The sequence below is a fragment of the Marmota monax genome, unplaced genomic scaffold, assembly GCF_021218885.2.
Source record: "Marmota monax isolate L192 unplaced genomic scaffold, Marmota_monax_Labrador192_F-V1.1 WCK01_AAM20220418_F8-fsc00006, whole genome shotgun sequence".
Classification (NCBI taxonomy): domain Eukaryota; kingdom Metazoa; phylum Chordata; class Mammalia; order Rodentia; family Sciuridae; genus Marmota; species Marmota monax.
Genome location: NW_026693712.1, coordinates 5177365 through 5197024, shown reverse-complemented (window position 1 = coordinate 5197024; position 19660 = coordinate 5177365). Strand labels below are relative to the sequence as shown.

At 33.0% G+C, this 19660-nt stretch overlaps 1 protein-coding gene across 3 annotated transcripts in view; it reads right to left on the bottom strand.

The window, feature by feature from the left end:
• The window catches only part of Prrc1 (proline rich coiled-coil 1), a 43973-nt gene that overhangs the window by 14529 nt on the left and 9784 nt on the right, over positions 1 to 19660 (bottom strand). For all 3 annotated transcript variants that reach the window (XM_046460339.2, XM_058584210.1, XM_046460340.2), the window contains exons 5-8: positions 18318 to 18420; positions 12789 to 12952; positions 6933 to 7036; positions 2041 to 2143 (exon numbers count right to left, since the gene is read on the bottom strand). In XM_046460339.2, coding sequence (XP_046316295.1) covers positions 2041 to 2143; positions 6933 to 7036; positions 12789 to 12952; positions 18318 to 18420 — 474 coding nt within the window. The remainder of the gene's footprint in view (positions 1 to 2040; positions 2144 to 6932; positions 7037 to 12788; positions 12953 to 18317; positions 18421 to 19660) is intronic.

Here is a 19660-nt window from a genome sequence, read left to right as displayed (position 1 = left end):
ACTTTAAAGGGTATATATGTACCTGTTAATAGGTAGGATCATACTAGCTGTGTTGGCTTTGACATTTACTTAGCAATATGTCATAGGTATCTTTAGATACTAGTATATGTAGGTCCACTTTGTTCTTTGAGTATCATGTCTATTTTTTTCCAATCTATAATCCTAAAAGTGAAACAAAAATTGTCTTTTTAAAATGGTCAGACATCTATCACAGGGGTCAGCAAACTTTTTCTAGAAAGAGCCCGAGAGTAAATATTTTAGGTTTGGGAACCAAAAAGTCTTTATGACAACTACTCAATTCTGCTGTTGCAGTACAAATGCAGCTATAAACAACATGTAAGCAGACTGCAGGGTGTGTTCCAATAAAACTCACTCACAAAAACAGGGAGCAGGCCAGATTTGACTGTGGGCCACTGTGTGTTGACCTCGATCTACAGCAACGTTAACAATGGCTGTGATAGGAACACCCTTGTAATTATCAGGTTTCTATGTTTTATCATTAGATCTGAAGTGTACTTTGATTTTCTGGTACACTTATATCCTTCTAATCTTAATTAACAAAGGTTATTTAATAGTACACTTAATATTTCTAGCAAATACCTTCAATTCTACTGAAATCCTTTTTATTCTTTACTCTGTTCATATGTTGAACTACTAAACTAATTTGCTATTGGCAAATGGTTCTTTGACTCTTGGAATCAATTCTTTATGGTCAGGGTATATGTTTTTCCAATGTATTTCTAAATTTTATTTATTAATTTTACCAATAATTCTGACCTTTAATTCTTAAGTGATAGGACTAAAATTTTCTATGGCGTTAACAGAGATGCTCTATCACCACGAGCATCACCTGTGAATATTCTGTAGGAGGGTTTCTGATTAGATGGAATTCTTTCACTATACTGCTTCGCTGAGGTAATTAGGTTGAATCATATGGAAGTGACAACATTTGACTGTTTTTGACTATGAATGACAGCAACTTTGTATGGTTCAACCTAATACTCTTGAAGCAACAAGTAAAATTTATATTTTTCTAGAAAAATCTATCATTTTATTTAATTTTTAAAAGTTAATGGAACAACAGTAATCTATTATTCATTTACAATCTTTTAATCACCTTCTCATTGGAGTGAATTTAGTTAACATCTATAAAATGGTTTTCTTAACCCTCTGAAAAGAAATTATGGTATAAATAAGTTTCAGCAAAATTTCAAAATTCCAAGCATTAATTCTTGGTCCCTTTTCGAAACCATAAACCTATAAAAGGCCAGTGATTGCTTTTAGCAATTTGATAAACTCACATGCCAAATTAATATGTAACTGTATACATGCATATTCTTGGGAGAAAACCCAGTAATTTCAAATGCCAATAGTTTCAGATTCTCAAATGCCGACATGTGCCAAATAATTGTAAGAGGGGAAAAAAGTTTAAATGCCATTTAACAGTACAGAAATTTCAGTATAGATATATGTTCCATTTTGTCCATTAGAGAATTAGAAAAAATTTATACAAAAATATAGAAGGATCATTACTTATGCTTACAATCTTATGGAAACTACACAGATAGGTACATGGTTAAATCTATTTTCAGTCAACAACCTTAAAGACATACCTGTCACCTAAAGTTTCTAATACTGACTTGTTACTAAAGATGAGTAACTAGAAAGGAAGATCAGATGAAAGAAAAAGGAAATAGAGATAACAGTGAAAGTAAAGATGTGAAATAAAGAGGAAAGTAAATGAAATGTGGACATAAGCAGAAAAGCAAACATTCTGATCTCAGAGTATGAAACATAATCATAAAAAAAAAGAAGCAAATGACAATTGGCCATTGAATGTATACCTCTCAAAAACAGGTAGAAAACAAAAACAGGGAAATAGTAAGACATGGAATGACCAGAGATCTGCACAAAGAAACAGACTAAAAGAGAAATAAAACAAACAAAATTAAAACATTTTAAACAAAAAATAAATTTAAAATTTGAAGGATAATATTGCAAGTTTCTCTGGAGCATAATGAAAAAGCCAAGAAAACCAACCTGTTGTACAAATTCCAAAGGCACCGGTGTGGCTTGCGTGAAAGCTTCTAGGTGAATGCCATGGACAGGGTCTTCAACTATCAAACAACCAATGTCAAACCACCTGCAACAGAACATGAGTTTCATACTGATTACCTGCTAAATACGTTACAGTGAACAAACAAAAAGGAAAAACAAACTAATTAAAAGAAAAATTAACCTGTAAGAAGACAATCCATAAAAACAACATAAAAAATTTCTTGGCTGGCTAAATTCCAAGAAGAGAAAAACAATCTAGAACAACAGCAAAGGAAAAGTTTAAAGGTCCCCTTGCTAAGACAGGGAAACAATGGAAACTGGGAGCTTAAATATGCAACAGATAAACTTATATTCATTCAAACATGAGTATAACAGCTTCTCATGAGTGATATTTTTAAAAATATTACTAGGCTCAACATGAGAAAGTTAATATATTACCAATTTCATTAATATTCAACCAATTAGTAAAGTTATTAGCAATTTTTAAAAAGTTCCTCCAGAGGGAAAGATACTTATAGGGGCTGGAGTTACAGCTCAGCAGTAGAGCACTTGCCTGGCATGTGTGAGGCATGGGGTTCCATCCTCAGCACCACATATAAAAACAATAAAGGCCCATCAACAACTAACTAACTAAATAAATAAATAAAGTCTATTAAAAAAATACTTATAAAAAAGCACAAGTTTCAAGTTATCACCTAAAGTTTCTAATACTGAGTTGTTAAGACAATTACAGCAACACCAGAATCTCTATTACATGAATTATGAAACAACCAGACACCGTGAAATCATGAATTTAAACAACAAAAGCATAGGAGCAGGAAAATAATCTCTATTCTTAAAAATATGCACATTTAATAAAGTGCAGTGTGTCGGGAGACTATTTACATATTCAGGGAAAAAAAACAAGTAAAATATGGAGTAATATAAGCAACTCCGCTGAATATTAAAATAGCAATCTGTAATGCCTATAGTATTCATATCCTAAAACTGCTACAAATTGAGAACACTATTACAAATATTTTATAATGTTCTAATATCCATAAATAAAATTTTTCAATCATCTAATTTATCCTAAAATGTAATTCCATAAAAGGTTAACCCACTAGTTTGGCATGGTAGATCACTCCTCTAATCTCAGCTACTTGGGATGGCAAGTTCCAGGATCAACTGGATGAGACTCTGTCTCAAAATAAACACTACAAAGGGCCAGGCATAGTGGCCCAGTGACTCTGGAGGCTGAGGCAGGAGGATTCCAAGTTCAAAGCCAACCTCAGCAATTTAGCAAGGTCCTAAGAAACTTAGCAAGACCCTATCCCCAAAAATATATAAAAAAGGACTGGGGATGTGGCTCAGTGGTTGAACACCCCTGGGTTCAATCCCCAGTGCCTAAATAAATAACTAAATAGTGACTTATTTTATATGGTATACTAATCAATATTTCATATTTTGTTACAATAATTTTTCTTACTCAAGAAAATGTATTTATGAAATATCCACAAAGCCAAGCTTAGCTGAATTTTATTTTGCATTATTTTGCATGATTTGTGTACAGTAATGTCTATCATGAATAGTATACTGACTAAACTGTTAAGCATGAGAAGCAGAGTCACTGAAGCATAATAGAATTTCTCTTGTCATGCAAGTGAATGCACATCAGAACTTCAGGGTCCCTTATTCTTTAAAATACTACCATGCTAGAGATTGGCTTCCCCCTTCTCTTCAAATCAGTCAACATGAAACTGCAATCACCATTATCCCTCCCCACAACTCCTCCACTTCTGTTCCCAGTGCTTCTTTCTAAGGAAACTTTCAGTTTCTCTCCCCGTCCTAAACAAGCTCTATTCCTTTTTAGGGGCCAAACACCTTGTATTTCTTCTTCAACTGCCTTGCTTTTCCTGAATTTGTCTTTTCTAGACTCAGTTCTAAGCATGCATTTTCTTGAATTTATTTTCTGTGCATTTATTTCCAGGAACTCTGAAAGTAGCAACAGTATGAAAGATCAAGTGTTGGGGATTCTAGCTTTTACTCTGTTGTCTTCTCTTCCCTCTCTCAGCACTCTGTGTACTTTACTGTCACAAACCCTCTGTCCTCTTTCCTCCTTAATCCATACTAGCAACCATCACCAGACTTCCTGATATTATTTAGTATTTAGCATTCTTGGTCTTTGTAGTATTCTACTATTTTGCTTAAAAGGTATTTGAGGGGGGAAATATCACATTAAGGTGTGATGGAGGAATTTATGGCAGGTCAGTGCTCCCGGTGAAAAGCTACATGAGTTACATCATATACTGAGAAAAACTGAAGAGCTGCAGAAATAAGGACAAAACACGAGGACAAAAAACCTTCCTTTCCCAGCTTAAAGCCTTAAGCTGACAAAGCTGAGACTGTGACTAAAACACACACTGCCAGCTTCCTCATACAGCTCTGCTTATAGGAGAAAGGTATGTACTTCTCAACATCACCTGAGGACTCTGGAGTGTTTTCTAAACAACATCTGGTTTTTGAAGATTAGTAGGCCTTCAGGGACAGCACCATATTCAGGGACAGACTAGAAGGAAAAGGAGACTAAAGTCCCAAATATTAGGATTCACAGACAAGGAGTTAAAATAACTGATGCAAAATAACTGAACGAAGAAGAAAGATAGTCAAAAGAGATGAATATATGTAGATACTCAGCAAATACATTTATTTTTTTAAAAAAGAATTTAACATATGAGCTGCCCAACAGGCTGGACACAGTAGGCAGGATCAGTGGACTAGAGAAGGAAGAAATTAATGAGGAAATAGAAAAAGCAGAGTTTGGAATAAAAACCTGACAATGTGGAAAGTGTGTGACTCTGTCAAAAGGTGAACAAGTTGTAATATGAGTCCTAGACAAAGCAGCAAGTCTTAAAGAGTGATTTAGAATCCCAAACTGATGAAGGACATCAATCTACAGAATCAATAAGCTTAGTAAGCTCCCTGTTCCTCCAGAAAAAAGAATTATAAAAGGAGGCCAGCGAACAAGACAAACATACCTAGGCATACCGCAGAAAAACTGCAAAAACAAAATGACAATGTCCTAAAAGCAGCCAGAACAAACAACAAATTATCTTTACACAAATGAAATAATATGATGATGGCTGACTTCTTTTTTTTTTTTTTTGGTATCAGGAATTGAACTAAGGGGCACTTAACCACTGAGCCACATCCCCAGCCCTATTTTGTATTTTATTTAGAGACAGGGTCTCACTGAGTTGTTTAACACCTCGCCACTGCTGAGGCTGAGGCTGCCTTTGAATTCACGATCCTCCTGTCTCAGCCTCCTGAGCTGCTGGGATTACAGTCATGTGCCACCGTGCCCACCATGGCTGACTTCTTAATTGAAAGTGTTGAAAGAATTACCAAGCTAGATTTCTACATCCAACAAAAATTAAGATGAATTAAAGCAATTTCAAGTAAGTAAAAGCGAAGAAAATTCACAGTGGGTAATCCTATATTATAATGTAGTATCAAAGGAAGTTCTTTAGGCAGAGGGAAGATTACTGACAGAAAAACAAAAATGTAGGAAGAACTTCAGAATCATAATAAATGAATACTGACTGCACAAAACAATACTAGTGATGTCTTAGGAGTTTAAAACATATGCAGAATTAAGATACTTGACAAGAATACTGCAAAAAGTAAAAAAAAAAAAAAGAGAGATGAACAGCTTTAAAAGTGATTCTAGGATTATCATAGCTTTTATTATAATGTAATACACCAAAAAGGCACACTGTAATTTCTGAGGTAATCATTAAATAAATAGTAAAAGGTTACTAGAGAGGGAAAACAAAATAATCATCATTGTGCTCACAAAGTTCAAACTTTTCAACCTAGAATGCAAAGCTCTTCACAAACTGTCCCCACTTCTTGAAATCCTATTCAAGAAACCTCTGCTAACCCTAGAATACCTTTTAATTACCTTCAAACATTTCCTCCACCCAGAATGTCCTACCTACTTCTTTCTACTTATCCAAATTTTACCTCCTTTTCAAATTCCAGTTCCAGTCTTAACCATTCCTGAATTTCATGTGACGTTATTTCCATACTGAGTTACCTCCACTGAAACTTCATATAATATTATATTAGTAAAAATTAGATAATTTTTATATAATCATATAAAGCAGTTCACTTGTACATAACTCTTCTCTCAACTGGCTATCTAATATGCCCTCAAAATCAGAGGAGTTTTCATTTCTTTTCTTTTTTCCATATTAGCCACAAAGTACTAGGCACATTGTTATTCTATACCAAACATACCAAAAAAAAAAAAAATTAACAAAACCACAATGCAATTAAAAAGAAAGATTTTTTAACAAAGGGTAGTTATTACAACAAAATGTAACTTAGCATATCCACAAAGGTTTTCCCATTGGGGGAAAAAAAAGAGCCCTCAAAAACAATGATCAATTATGCTATTTGGAAGTTTTCTAAACTAAATACATGAGAGAGTTCACTCAGTAGAAACTCAAACTCAGTGACTGCCATCAAGCGGTCTTGCTTGTGCCTTCCATTATTTTGAATTCATCATGTTGAAGGACTGTGTTTTCTACCCAAGGTCATTATAACCAACACTGTATCATCTTATATTTAGTACTATCTAGCAATCATCAGCACAATCTTAGAAAGCAGGCGTTATTATCTCTGTTTATAATTAAAAAAAAAAAAAACAGAAGCAAAGATAGAAGTTTCAGCTAAGCTACACAGGACACAGCTGGGTAAGGGATGGAGCCAGCATCAGAACACACTTTTCCTTCTGATTCTACAATAGGAGATAATACTTTTTGCTTGGCATTCCGTATGAACTCCCAGACCCAACTTTATTTTGCTTCTAAGAGAAATAAGTCTCTTACTTGTCAGGCAGCAATTCTGCAATGAAGTGTTCTATAGACACAGCAGTCTGCTTTTCATGGATCACTCCAGTTCGTCGCAAACTGTCTATACGTTCCTGGGCACCCTAAAAAACAACAGCATAGACTGGAAACCATTTTTCTAAAATATACTATTTTATGATTACACACATAATATTTGCAAGCATTTATAAACAAACACAGATATACTCACTATAAATGTTCAAACAATACATAAATATAGAGTGAAAACTGAAAAAGTCCAATCAAATTCGCTTAGTATTGAGTTTGGGGAACACATCCTAAATTATTCCCTTCTGTACTATTATGCTGGCTACCACTGTTAAATTGATTATTTTAAATTACATTTTCTAACTGAACACTAATATAAGAAAATTGCATTTTTTAGTGTTTATCTGGCAAGAGACCATCTTACTAAATAAAATTTTATCAATCCCAGTAGTTTCTTAGCCAATTCTCTTGACTTTTTATGTAGGCAAATGCTTTCTCTCTCTCTCTTTTTTTAATAATTTCATTTAAATATACATGCATCAAAATGACTATTTTATTTACAATAAAAACATGAAAATATGTTTATACCAAAGCTTATTCATGAAATAATTACCATTAATGAAGCAAAACTGAGTGGTTGGGAACACTGCACAGATAACTCAAAATCATGCACTAAACATATATCACACAATAAGAATTTAAAATTTGGATTAGTGAGGAATGGTTCATGTTTACTACTTTTATCTGAATCAGTTCATGAATGAAGTGATAAAAATGTTCATAAGGCAATGTGTTTAAAATCATCCCATTTCTGAACAAAATTAGTGATGATAATATACCAATTTTAAGGAAAGAAGAGCTAAACAAAGAGAACAAGAAAAAATGATCAATCTCATTCAAATGAAAATTAAGAAGGCTAGAACATTTTTAGGGACAAATAAATTTTTTTAAGACAAATGAAGAGAACATGACCACTCTAGGAGAACAGGTACAACATTTTAAGACACTACCTTGGAAAACTGAAATTATTTAAACTACAATAAAATCAAGACCAGATATTTTTGCTTGCTCTAGCACAGAGCCTAACCTAACAGGCATTCAAGTAAGAACTTGCTACGTGAAAAACTAAAGGAAAAGAAAATAAAGGCTTCCCAAGGCCTAGGTGGCAAATGTTCATTATATAAATAGTATAAATACAATGCCATTAAATCTAATGACACTGAAATAAGGAGGCAACTGCTGACTCTGAAAAAAAAACATAATAGGTAAGGTGAACTTATTTCTTTATAGTAGATATTATAAATTTCCCTAATTCACTCATCTCAGGAAGGAGTTATGGCTAAATTCTTCATTGATAAAAAACTTAAGGGCAGGGGACATAGCTCAGTTGGTAGAAAAGTGCTTGCCTTGCATGCACAATGCCCTGGGTTCAATTTCCAGCAACACACACACATACACACACAAAAAAAAAAAAGAAAGAAAGAAAAGAAATGAAACTCAAATACATGTTAATTTAAAAAAAAACAACAAATAGATTAGTGGGATTTTGCATCATCAAACCTAGATATCATGCTTCCAGGGAATAGAGACTGTCTCTTCACTTTTTACTATCCCACAGTGCAGAATTTATATTTAATATGATTCACAAAATATTCACCAAATTAACTGGTACCTGCAAGCTACAAGATGATAAACTAAGCAGAAAAATTTAATTCTTTTTTTGTTTGTGGAGTCCAAAAGAGAAAATGAAAATGAAGTCATATCTGGCCTTTTTTTTTCCCTCTGACTACTACATTAATTAAATGTGGCCTCTTTCATTGGAATTACAAGATACTTTAACATCAATCATTCTTCACAAATGTTCTAAGAATGAAATTTTATACTGTAGGAGGGATCAATAATTAGGTAAGTTAGAGCTCACAATGAAATAATCATCAAACTGAGCTACGAAACAGAAGGGTCCTAGAGCTTACATTGTACTCTGAGAATTTATACTAGGCAACTTGGTTCAGATAAGTAACTATACTTTTACACATCTTGAAATGGCTTCTAGGTATTATCTATATCTTTATTTGTTGAAAATAAGCTATGAAACACTGATCATAGCTATGATTTGCTTTTTGATAAAACTAATACCTGGCATAGAAGTTTCAGAAACTTCCTAACTTTAATTTTGGCTGAATTGATTCATTTCCTTAAATTATTTCATATATTTAAAGGGGCAAATTAAGTTTAGTTCAGAAAAACCACTCACTTCAAATAAAATCTGATAGGATGAAAAAACAAACTGGTTAAGTTTTGTATTTTAAGATTCTACATTAATTTTTTTTCTCATTAGCTCCCTCTGTTTCTCACACACACACACAACAACAACAATAAAAAAACCTGACAAATTAATAAAAATATTAGTTTTGATATTTTTAAAATATGTATATATTTTTAAATATCTTTATTTATCTACTTTTATGTGGTGCTGAGGATTGAACCCAGTGCCTCACATATACAAGGCAAGTGCTCTACCACTGAGCCACAGCCACAACTGTAGTTTTTATTTATTTAAAAGATTGTGAAAAAAAAAAACCATATCTAAATTTTAAAGGCAAAAACTTTAGAGCAGAAGTAAATCTGTCAAATATGAATAAAATCATGAAACAAACCAAACTACCAATAATACTCTCAAATAAGGTTTTTCTTGAGGAAAAACTCCCTATCAGCCTTTCAAGTTCAGTGTCGCTTTAAAGTATCTTGTGTGTAATAATATCTAATGAAACAAAATACTTAAGACCCATTAAAAATCATAATGAAAAAGCAGGCTTTCTACATGATCAATTTTTCTAAATTTATATTCTTTTGTGCTGCTAAAATTTTGTAAACTGTCCCCGTCTCCATCTTTAATACATTTTATCTTCTTAAATATGTATATTTGCACCCTTTCTTTTTCCCAATGACAAGCTCATACTTCAGTACCCAATCATCTTTCTGAATGCCTGCAATCTCAGCATCTATTCTTACTCTAACCCCTACAGTCTTCACCATCTTTGCTTTGAAACCCAAAGCCATACATTGTCACTGCTTAATACAACAATGGCAAGTTCTAATCTCCCAGATTCAAATAACCACTACTAGAGAATTAAATGAATAAATTTTTTTTGCCACCCCACCTATGTAATACCAATACTGTCCTCCATATTTATATAGTACTTCACAATACACAAAGCCCTTGCTTTAGTCTCTAAGTTCAAAGAAATGTACTTACCATTTTCTTTGTTCAATAACCTGTTTCTATTTTAGGATTTTATCCAGGTTATCCTCTCTAAAAGTAAATCTGGAAAAGTCTTCTTTCTCAGATCATTAATACTTTCTAATTTGCAAAAGCACTCTTGAAATTTGGAAAGTACAAACTCAGTCTTAGGTATGTGACTTGCATCTTTAAAGTAAATATAATCTTTTATAATGTTAATATTTACCTGTGCACAACTGATCAAATGTACAATTATTATGTATACAAATTTAACTTACCATACTTTTTTCAAAATTAGATTGAAGACAAACCCCACAGTCCACAGTTAGCTTTGCTATATTTTATAAAGAGTAAACCATAGAAATTCTAACTGAAAATGTGTAGTGAAAGCCAAGTTCAAGGGAAATCCCCCAGAAAGTAGAAACATTTCAAAGTGCATGTATTCTTCACAGCATTCTTCTATAAGAACAGATAATTATGAAAAGTAATCTGATTTGTATTGTATATAATGCACTATATTTAGATATAATGTAACCATTTTACCTGACAGCCTCAAATTCAGAAAAGTGATTTTGGGTGGTGGGGGGCATGTAAAGGGCTTCATATTCTATTCAAATAAAGTACTAAACATGAAAAAGTACCTCAAATTCATAAAGCACTATCCAGTACAATTTAAAATAACCTAGTATCAATGTGGGATAATTATATTTAATAGCTAATTATAATCAAAACTTGATATATGCTATGCTAGTTACCTCATTCTGTTATGAAGAGAGTGAATAAGGTAAAGTGGCTTTCAGATGGTCTCAGTAATGTACACTATTATACATTCCTTATGGCCAGCATGTCATACCAGAACGTATTTCTCCTTAACTGCAAATACAGTTATCCTCATTATTTGTGAATCCTGTATCGGTGAATTTTACTCATCACTAGAATGTATTTGCTATCTCAAAATCAGACATACACAGAAGCACAAGAAATTTGAATTGTCTGATATGCACATTTCCCAATATGCACATTTTCAATTACATGAATAAAGAATACTATCTGTGCCTTCTTGTTTCAGTTTGTGTACTGGAAACAAGTGTCTTTTTCTCTATCAGTGCCTTGGTTTGGCATTTTTGTGCTTGTTGTTGATCTCTCTGTTTCAAATGGCCTCCAAGTGTAGTGCTATATGCTGCCTAGTGTTCCTTAGCACAAGGAGGCTGTGATATACCCCATGGAGAAAATGTGTGTATTAAATAAATCTCATTCAAGCATGAGCTACAGTATTGTTGCCTATAACATTTCAATATAATGAAGCAAAACAAAACAAAACAAAAAACACCAAAAACATGTATATAAAGATGTATTTAAACAGAGCACAAAAAATATAGGCTGGCAAAAATGTAATCCTGTATTTCCCTTGCAAACAATGGTTCAGTATGCCCTAATTCAGTGTCTGAGGCAACCTCCTAAGACATAACCAGAACAAAAGCCAAGAACTATCTGTCTCACAAACAAGATTTCTTAATGAATTATAAATGAGAAGTACGAGAAGCTAAGAATGATTCCAAGGTTTCTTGCCTAAGAAAATGGAAGGATAGAAATGCCATCTATTGAGACAGAGACAAGTGGGAAAGCAAGTCTAGGGGACAGAAAAAGTTTAATTGTAGGCATTAAATTTAAGATATTCAAGAAAGTCATCCAAAGGGCAAGTTTTATATAAATTAGGACTTAGGTCTCAGTGGAGACAGAAACAGAACTACTGGTACACCTAAGAGGCTTAAGACCAAGAAAGGTAGGAGATCACTAAGGGAGTAGACAGAGAAGAGGACCAAGAAGAGGCCGAGAAGAGGCACAGAAACATCAGGGAAACAGTGAACCAGGAAGCCAAAGTGTGGTATCAGGAAGACAAGTGAAAAAAAAAAATTAAGAAAGAGATGGAGACAACTGTCTAGAAAGCCACTGGTAAGTCAAATAGCACGGAGAACCCTGAACTGTCAGGGGAGTGATGCAGGCAAACACCTGCTCGGGGCAGGTTTAAGAGACTGCAAGAGAAGAATTAGAGAAAAGTGTTGGCAACTCTCAAAGAAAGCAAATTTAAGTAGTAGGGTATAGGGCAAATGAGGTCAAAGAATTTGGTGGTGCTTCCTTTGGCTTATTTCTTTTTTAAGTTGGGAGAGACGCTTGTATGCCACTATTTATCTGTAACAGTACAATAGAGACCAAAGAAAAAAGAACTTAAAGAGGAGAGTGCAGAATTCCTGGAACGTTAACATTTTCAGGATTATTAATACTAATAATAACAAATTTGTGAGATTCAATATATATTATAATTCTAGGTGCTGATCTGAATGTTGTTACTAAGTTTTAAAGATTTCTTTTGGGACTCTCTTTTTGTGCTGAGTATATTTCAATCCTTCCACCAATAATTACAACCTATCTTAGATTTCTTTAAATTAAAACTCCACTATATCTTCAATATACCTAAGAATTTTCTAACTAAAAGTAATCATTAATTCAACATCATTATAAAAACACAATTAGCTCCATATAAACCACAACATCATTATCACAATGATGAAAAATTAATTGAAAGGGAAAAAGGTGTTTTTACTCACTTTTAATCCAGCTGCATAGCCCACTGGTTGTGGGGCAATATTAGATTGTCCAGCTTCCCCTATAACCACAGCTAAGCCAAAGACTTCCTGAAAGGCATCTCGGACAGCAGCCACTTTTACTTCTTTATTTGAAGTCACCACAATATCCAGCTCACCTCCAGATTCTACAAAAAAAATTACAATTCCAAATTAAAATAATGAAATTCTCATAATTACTACCATACCATATGCTAATATTTACATAATTACTCCAACTTCATAAAACCAGGCAAGATAAAAATCATTACCATTTTTGTATGGCTAAGGAAACTGAAGCTGACAAAGTCTTGCCTTAGGCAACACTGCTGTTTAGTGCTCATGTCAGGACCTGAACCCTCTTTTTACCACACCATTTGATATAATCAGATACATTTTTCACCCTTTAATCAAGTATAAGAGCATCTCATTCCAACATGTGATTAGCCCCAAACTGCTAATTTTTTCTAAGTTTTAAAAATAGGAATTTAATACAGTATATGAAGGAGTCTTAAATGGTACATACCTTCTAATAATTCTGAGTATCATATCTGCCATAACTAGGATATTTTTTGGTAGTCTATGAAATGTTACTGAATACAACAGTAGTTTGCCTGAAAACAGTATTCTGTAGTCAAACACTGTGGGAGATACTGCACACTGCATCCCCTTCTGTGAAATTCACAACATACACTGACAGAGCAGAGATTCTGAGAAATCTCACAAATCATGAGTTTAGCCAAGTTCTTCCCACATTTAATCTGTTCATTGAATACTTTTACAGCATCTAATAATGGTTCCTAAAAGTACTCCACAGATTATTTATTTGGGAATTGATGACACAACAGATATGAAAACAGCTTATTTGTCTACCACACTAATTTAGCTAAGCTTCTTCTAATTAAAATTTGGGTGGAGACATTAATTGCATTTTTAAGATTATAAATACAAATAATTATTCTGTTATTAGTTAATAAAAACAGATACTTATTATATGAAACTTCTAATACCATGTGCTTGCCAGTTTGCAGTCCTTCAACTACACAGCAATCCTAGACTTAAACTTCCAACTTGTGAAGTATAAGTTATATATTTGTGATATTCCAGAAAATGAAAATAAAAACTATTACTAATGGCAAGTGGTGCATCAAAGAGTTTCATAAAAACTATGAACTAAAAACAAGAACTCTCATAACATAAGCTTTTTATCAAAGAAATGTTTCAGTATGGGGATCATCAAATTTTTTATTCTACATCTTCATCATTTTTAAAAAAAGCATTTATCACACATTTATTTGTAAATTACACATGCACTACTGTCCTAATAAAAATATTTAAGCATATCTGAAAACCGAAATAATTTATGAAATTTGAAATTTTAAAAAGGTGAGTATACCACATTTTATTCATCAGTTCAAATACTTTAACTTTCAATTATACTAAAAACCTGTGTTTTTGTCAGAGTACTAATCTCCAGGATATATAAAGAACTCAAAAAACTTAATACCAACTAAACAAACAACCCCATCAATAAATGGGCTAAGGATCTGAACAAATACTTCTCAGAAGAAGATACACAATCAATCAACAAATATATGAAAAAAGGTTCAGCATCTCTAGCAATTAGAGAAATGCAAATCAAAATTACTCTTAAGATTTCATTTCATTCAGAATGGCAGTTGTCAAGAATACAAACAACAATAAGTGTTGGAGAGGATTTGTGGGGAAAGACATACTTTTACATTGCTGGTGGGACCACAAATTGCTGCAATCAATCTGTAAAGCACTATGGAAATTCCTTGGAAAACCTGGAATATAACCACCATTTGACCCAGCTATCCCACTCCTCAGTCTATACCCAAAGGACTTAAAATCAGAATACTATAGTAATGCAGCCACATCAATGTTTACAGCAGCTCAATTCACAATAGCTAAACTATGGAACCAACCTAGATGCCCTTCAATAGATGAATGAATAAAGAAACTGTGCTATATATACACAATGAATATTACTCAGCATTAAAAGAGAATAAAATTATGGCATTTGCTGGTAAATGGATGGAGTTGGAGAATATGCTAAGTGAAGTAAGCCAATCCCAAAAATGTTCTAATAAGTGGATGCTGATACATAAGGGGGGTGGGTAGGATATGTGAAAAATGGAGGAACTGTAATTGGGCAAAGTGGAGGGGAGAGGATATGAGGGCAGGGATGATGGTAAAATGAGCTGGACACTCTCACACTAGGTACATGTACGACTGCACATGTGGTGTGATACTATATCATGTACAACCAGAGAAATGAAAAGTTGTGCTGCAATTGTGTACAATGAATCAAAATGCATTCTGCTGTCATATATACCTAATTAGAATAAATAAATTAATTTTTAAAACCCTGTACTTTATTTCTAAATATAACTATTTGACCAAGTATGTTTCATTATTTTAAAAAATCTTAATCTAATATTTTGCGATACAAGTTGAGTATTATCCCTTATCCAAAATGTTGGAGATTAGAAGTGTTTTGGATTTCCGAATTTTTCAGATTTTGTAGTATTTACCTATATATACCTAATGAGATATTCTGAAGACAGATCCATGTCTAAACGTTAAATTCATGTCTATTCCATACACACCTATACACATAGCTGGAAGGCATACTATTTTTAGTGAGTCTGCATTTTGACTGTGACCTATCACAGGTCAGGTGTGGAATCTTCCACATGTGCCATCACAACAGTACTCAAAAACTGTCAGATTGAGCATTTTGACTTCAGATTTCAAGATTAGTGATGATCAACCAGCATGGTAAATTCAAAGGCCTGGTTCTAAGCACAGTATATTCTGATATTTAATAGCCATTAATGGCTATCCTTGGTAAAAGAGATATCTCATGAAAGATGTTTGTAAGTAAAACATCTGCCTCAAAAGCAAGGCTATTTTTTCCAACTAAATATCTGTGGAACAACTGAAGGTTATTTTTTATCAAAGACTCCTTCTCCTTGATTATGTAATATTCCACAGATCACTTCTCAACTGGGAATTTCAGCAGTTATCAGAACCTACAAGCAAAGGGTCACATAGCAAAGAGAAGAATAAACACTCCTTTCTCACTTTTTCTTCCACGTGGGACATGTCATTTTTTTAAATTGATGAGTATAATTATACATAATAGTGAAATTCATTATTATATATTCGCACATGTACACAGTAGATCAATATAATTGACATAGCTTGACTATCACTAAATACTGATCCATTCAGCTGCAGCTCAAAGGCTTTTCAGTTTGTGATGAGTGGCCCTGTCTTTAATGATAATAAAGAGAACTAGTTAAAAGAATTTAGAAAGATCCAATTTGGAGGCAATTAAAATCTGTTTCTCACAGTTCTTATGATTTCTTTGATATATTTGAAATTTTATATCAAGTGATTTCTAACATATTTGTGTAAAAATGCCATAAGTTTTATTGTTTTGTTAGATCAGAATGGTATTGCTTTTGCTGTCAGTAAAGTGTCAGCTTTTACACACTGTTGTATCACATATTAAAGGTAACTAATTATATGTTGTCATAATAACAGAAATTTCATTTCTATATCTTTCTTCACCACCCCCGCCTTTGATTTTATGCCTTTTTCTTGATGTTGTGCAGATTACTGGTTTGAGAAATTATCTTGGGTTGGAGTCCTGGCTTTATCATTTATCAGCTTTGTTACTTTGGGGAAGTCACTGAGCTTGTTTCTTTGTAGAAAACTACCTGCCACCACCTGCCGTAAGGATTAAATAATTGCTTTTACAGTCTAACACAGACTACATCCATTAAAATAGCAAAACCTCCAAAAATATACATTTCTTTCCTTCATTCAAAATACATACTTCTGAAGAAAAGAATATATATAATGCATTAAGTATGTCAAACTGGTTATTACGAATATACAAAACCAAATATATAGAGAGTCAAACTTCTCAATTCTTAGACTGTTATAAACATAAAGAACAACTGAATTGGTCTAAATTTTTTTTAAGTTTCATAGGCACTTTTTATTTGATATAATTTAATTCAGAGAATTATCACAAGACTACTTTTTTCATTCCACAATGAGTCAGCTTATTTTAGAAAGGGACATACAAAATTAGCTATGTTGTCATGGTTTCTTGGCTTCTAGGAGTTCTTGTGAGATGCCTTTGTATTTTCACTTGATATATCTCAGCACTATTTTATTTTTATTTATGTATTTTTCTTATATATGCCATTCTTTTATTTTTTTAATTTGTTTTAATTAGTTACACATGACAGTACAATGATCTTGACATATCATACATTTGAATCAGATGGGGTATAATTTCTCATTTTTCTTGGTCTAATTTTTGATTGAATTTTCTACTTCAAGGGAAGCAAAGTGGCTAAAATGTAAAAAATTAAACTTGGATTCAATCTAGCTTCACCAAGCTATGTGTATGTGACCCAAAATAATTACTAACACATCTTTGAATTCAATTTCCTGACCTAAAATTTGAGAAAAATACCTACCTTCCAGAACTCTTATGAGAATTAGTACCTGGCAGAATAAGTATTCAATAAATGGTACTTAATCATTGCTAGGTCTTGTCCACTGACATGTACTAGACAGTGAACTAACAACAGAGTTAAGACCAGTGAATGCTCTTGATTTTATACTAACACTAAAAATAATTTTCCTATGTACCTATATGAATACAGCATAGTGAATCTTACCATGATGTACATCAACAAGATTGGAGCCCTAATTAGAATAAGATATATTCTGTGATTGTATATCAAAAATAGATTCTACTGTCACATATAACTATTAAAAATAATAAAAAATATAAACAAACAAATTTCTGTTTGAGTACCTGTAATAAAGCTCTGGTTTACAAAAGATTTTCTATAGGATTACTAATAATGGTTACTGACCTAGATAAGAGATATTACTTTACATACTGAATATGTATACAAAAGCTAAATAATAGAGAGTATCTCTATGCCAACTGTCTGAAGGATTCTTGGTGACAGGAGCTTAAAGGCATTTAAAATAGTTCTCCCAACAAATCCAGTAAACATTTATTATTAATAACTAGATTAGCATCCTTAAAAATATTAATCTTGACTTAAGCATACATACATTATCTAAAACAACTAGAAAAAATCCCAAACCAAGTATGAACAAAAGCATCACTTCAAATGTCAACAGTGAATAAAATAAAACAAATTAATACAAAGCAGTACTAATTTATATTTTTAAGAAAATAAGTAATGACACTAAAAATTCATATTGTTTTTACAGTCTATTCTGTGGAGTTTTCAAAACTTATTTAATGGTGACTAAGCAAAGGGTGAATTAATAGCACCAAAGCTAAGATGGACAGCTTAATACAAGAATATAAGAGGAATGTCCACTGATTACATGACCAATGGAAATGAACTGAGAATTACAATTAGTGGCTGACATTTATGCACACTTTAAAACATGGCAGATACGTTTAACTTATATACATACTAATATATGGAGCCATGCCAGGGTCCAGCGTTGTAATCATGCTTTCTACTGAATGTTTTGTCTTATCAAGCACAGACTTCACCATAGGATTTCCAGCCACACCCTGCATGAAACAAATTAGTACATAAATTCATAGATACTCATTCAAAACAAAGAATATCATGAACTTTTTGACTGTGAGGAAAATTTTTAAGTTTACAATGCATCCCAGACCAGAACTTTTTAAAAATATTTATATATAAAAAAATGAGGTTGGAGCAATGTAAATTGTTATTATTAATATTTCTAAATGGTCCTCTCAAGTTCTCTTCCCGTTGGCATCACAGATCCATAGCTGTGTGTAAACTAGCAGCAATCTTCAGACCACATTTTGAATAGCCCTGGCCTGGAATGTATAATATTCTATGTACATTTTATTTATAAATATATTTTTATACTTCATCTCTACTTATTTACCTAAAATATTAGATGAAACATCCCTCAGGTTCTCAAATACAGACTGGAATCTGATGTCTATACATATCCATACTCTGTTCCCTAATACACAAAAATAGTAAAAAAAAAAAACAAAAACAAAACAAAAAAAACACTTTTCATTTGCATCCCCCTGAATGGTTCCCTATTACTTTAACATATAACATTTAGCTATCTTCTTTTAAAGTTTCCTTTCTTCCTACTTCCAGTTTCTCATTTTGTTCATTCCCATTCTCTTCTCGGCCAGACCTCTTCCTCTGGAGTCTTAGAACCACACTGTTAGGCTTAGGAACCACATCTCAGGGCCCATTCTTTCCTTCTGCTTCTCCCAGAGTGAAAGCATCCGAGGAAGCAGTGCCTCCTGAGATGGCATCTGAGTAATAAGTCAGATGCCCTCTCTCCTAACTTACCATTAAACTAAGGCAACTCAGAACAAGATGAGTTCCTGAGACTGAAATTTAAGACTACCTACCAACTGCATGCTAGGAACCATGAGCTATTACTATTCCAAGCCCTGGAGAGCTAAGCTGGGGATGACGAGTGGAAAGAGAGACGTTCTTGGCAAGGGATAAAATAGTTATAGTCTCTATGCAAAGAAAAGTTTAAAAAAATTGTTTTGTAGTTGTAGATGAACAGAATGCCTTTTGTTTATTTTTTATGTGGTGCTGAGGATTGAACCCAGTGCCTCATACATATACTAGTCAAGTGCTCTGCCACTGAGCTACAGCCCCAGCCCACAAAGAAAACTTTTAAATTACAAAATATTTTTTTAAAAAGGAAGCTCTGAACAACGCCAGTCATAAAACATGAAGCTTAAATAATGTAAAATTTCACTGAATCACTTACCAATGTAAAAAATATTTAACATA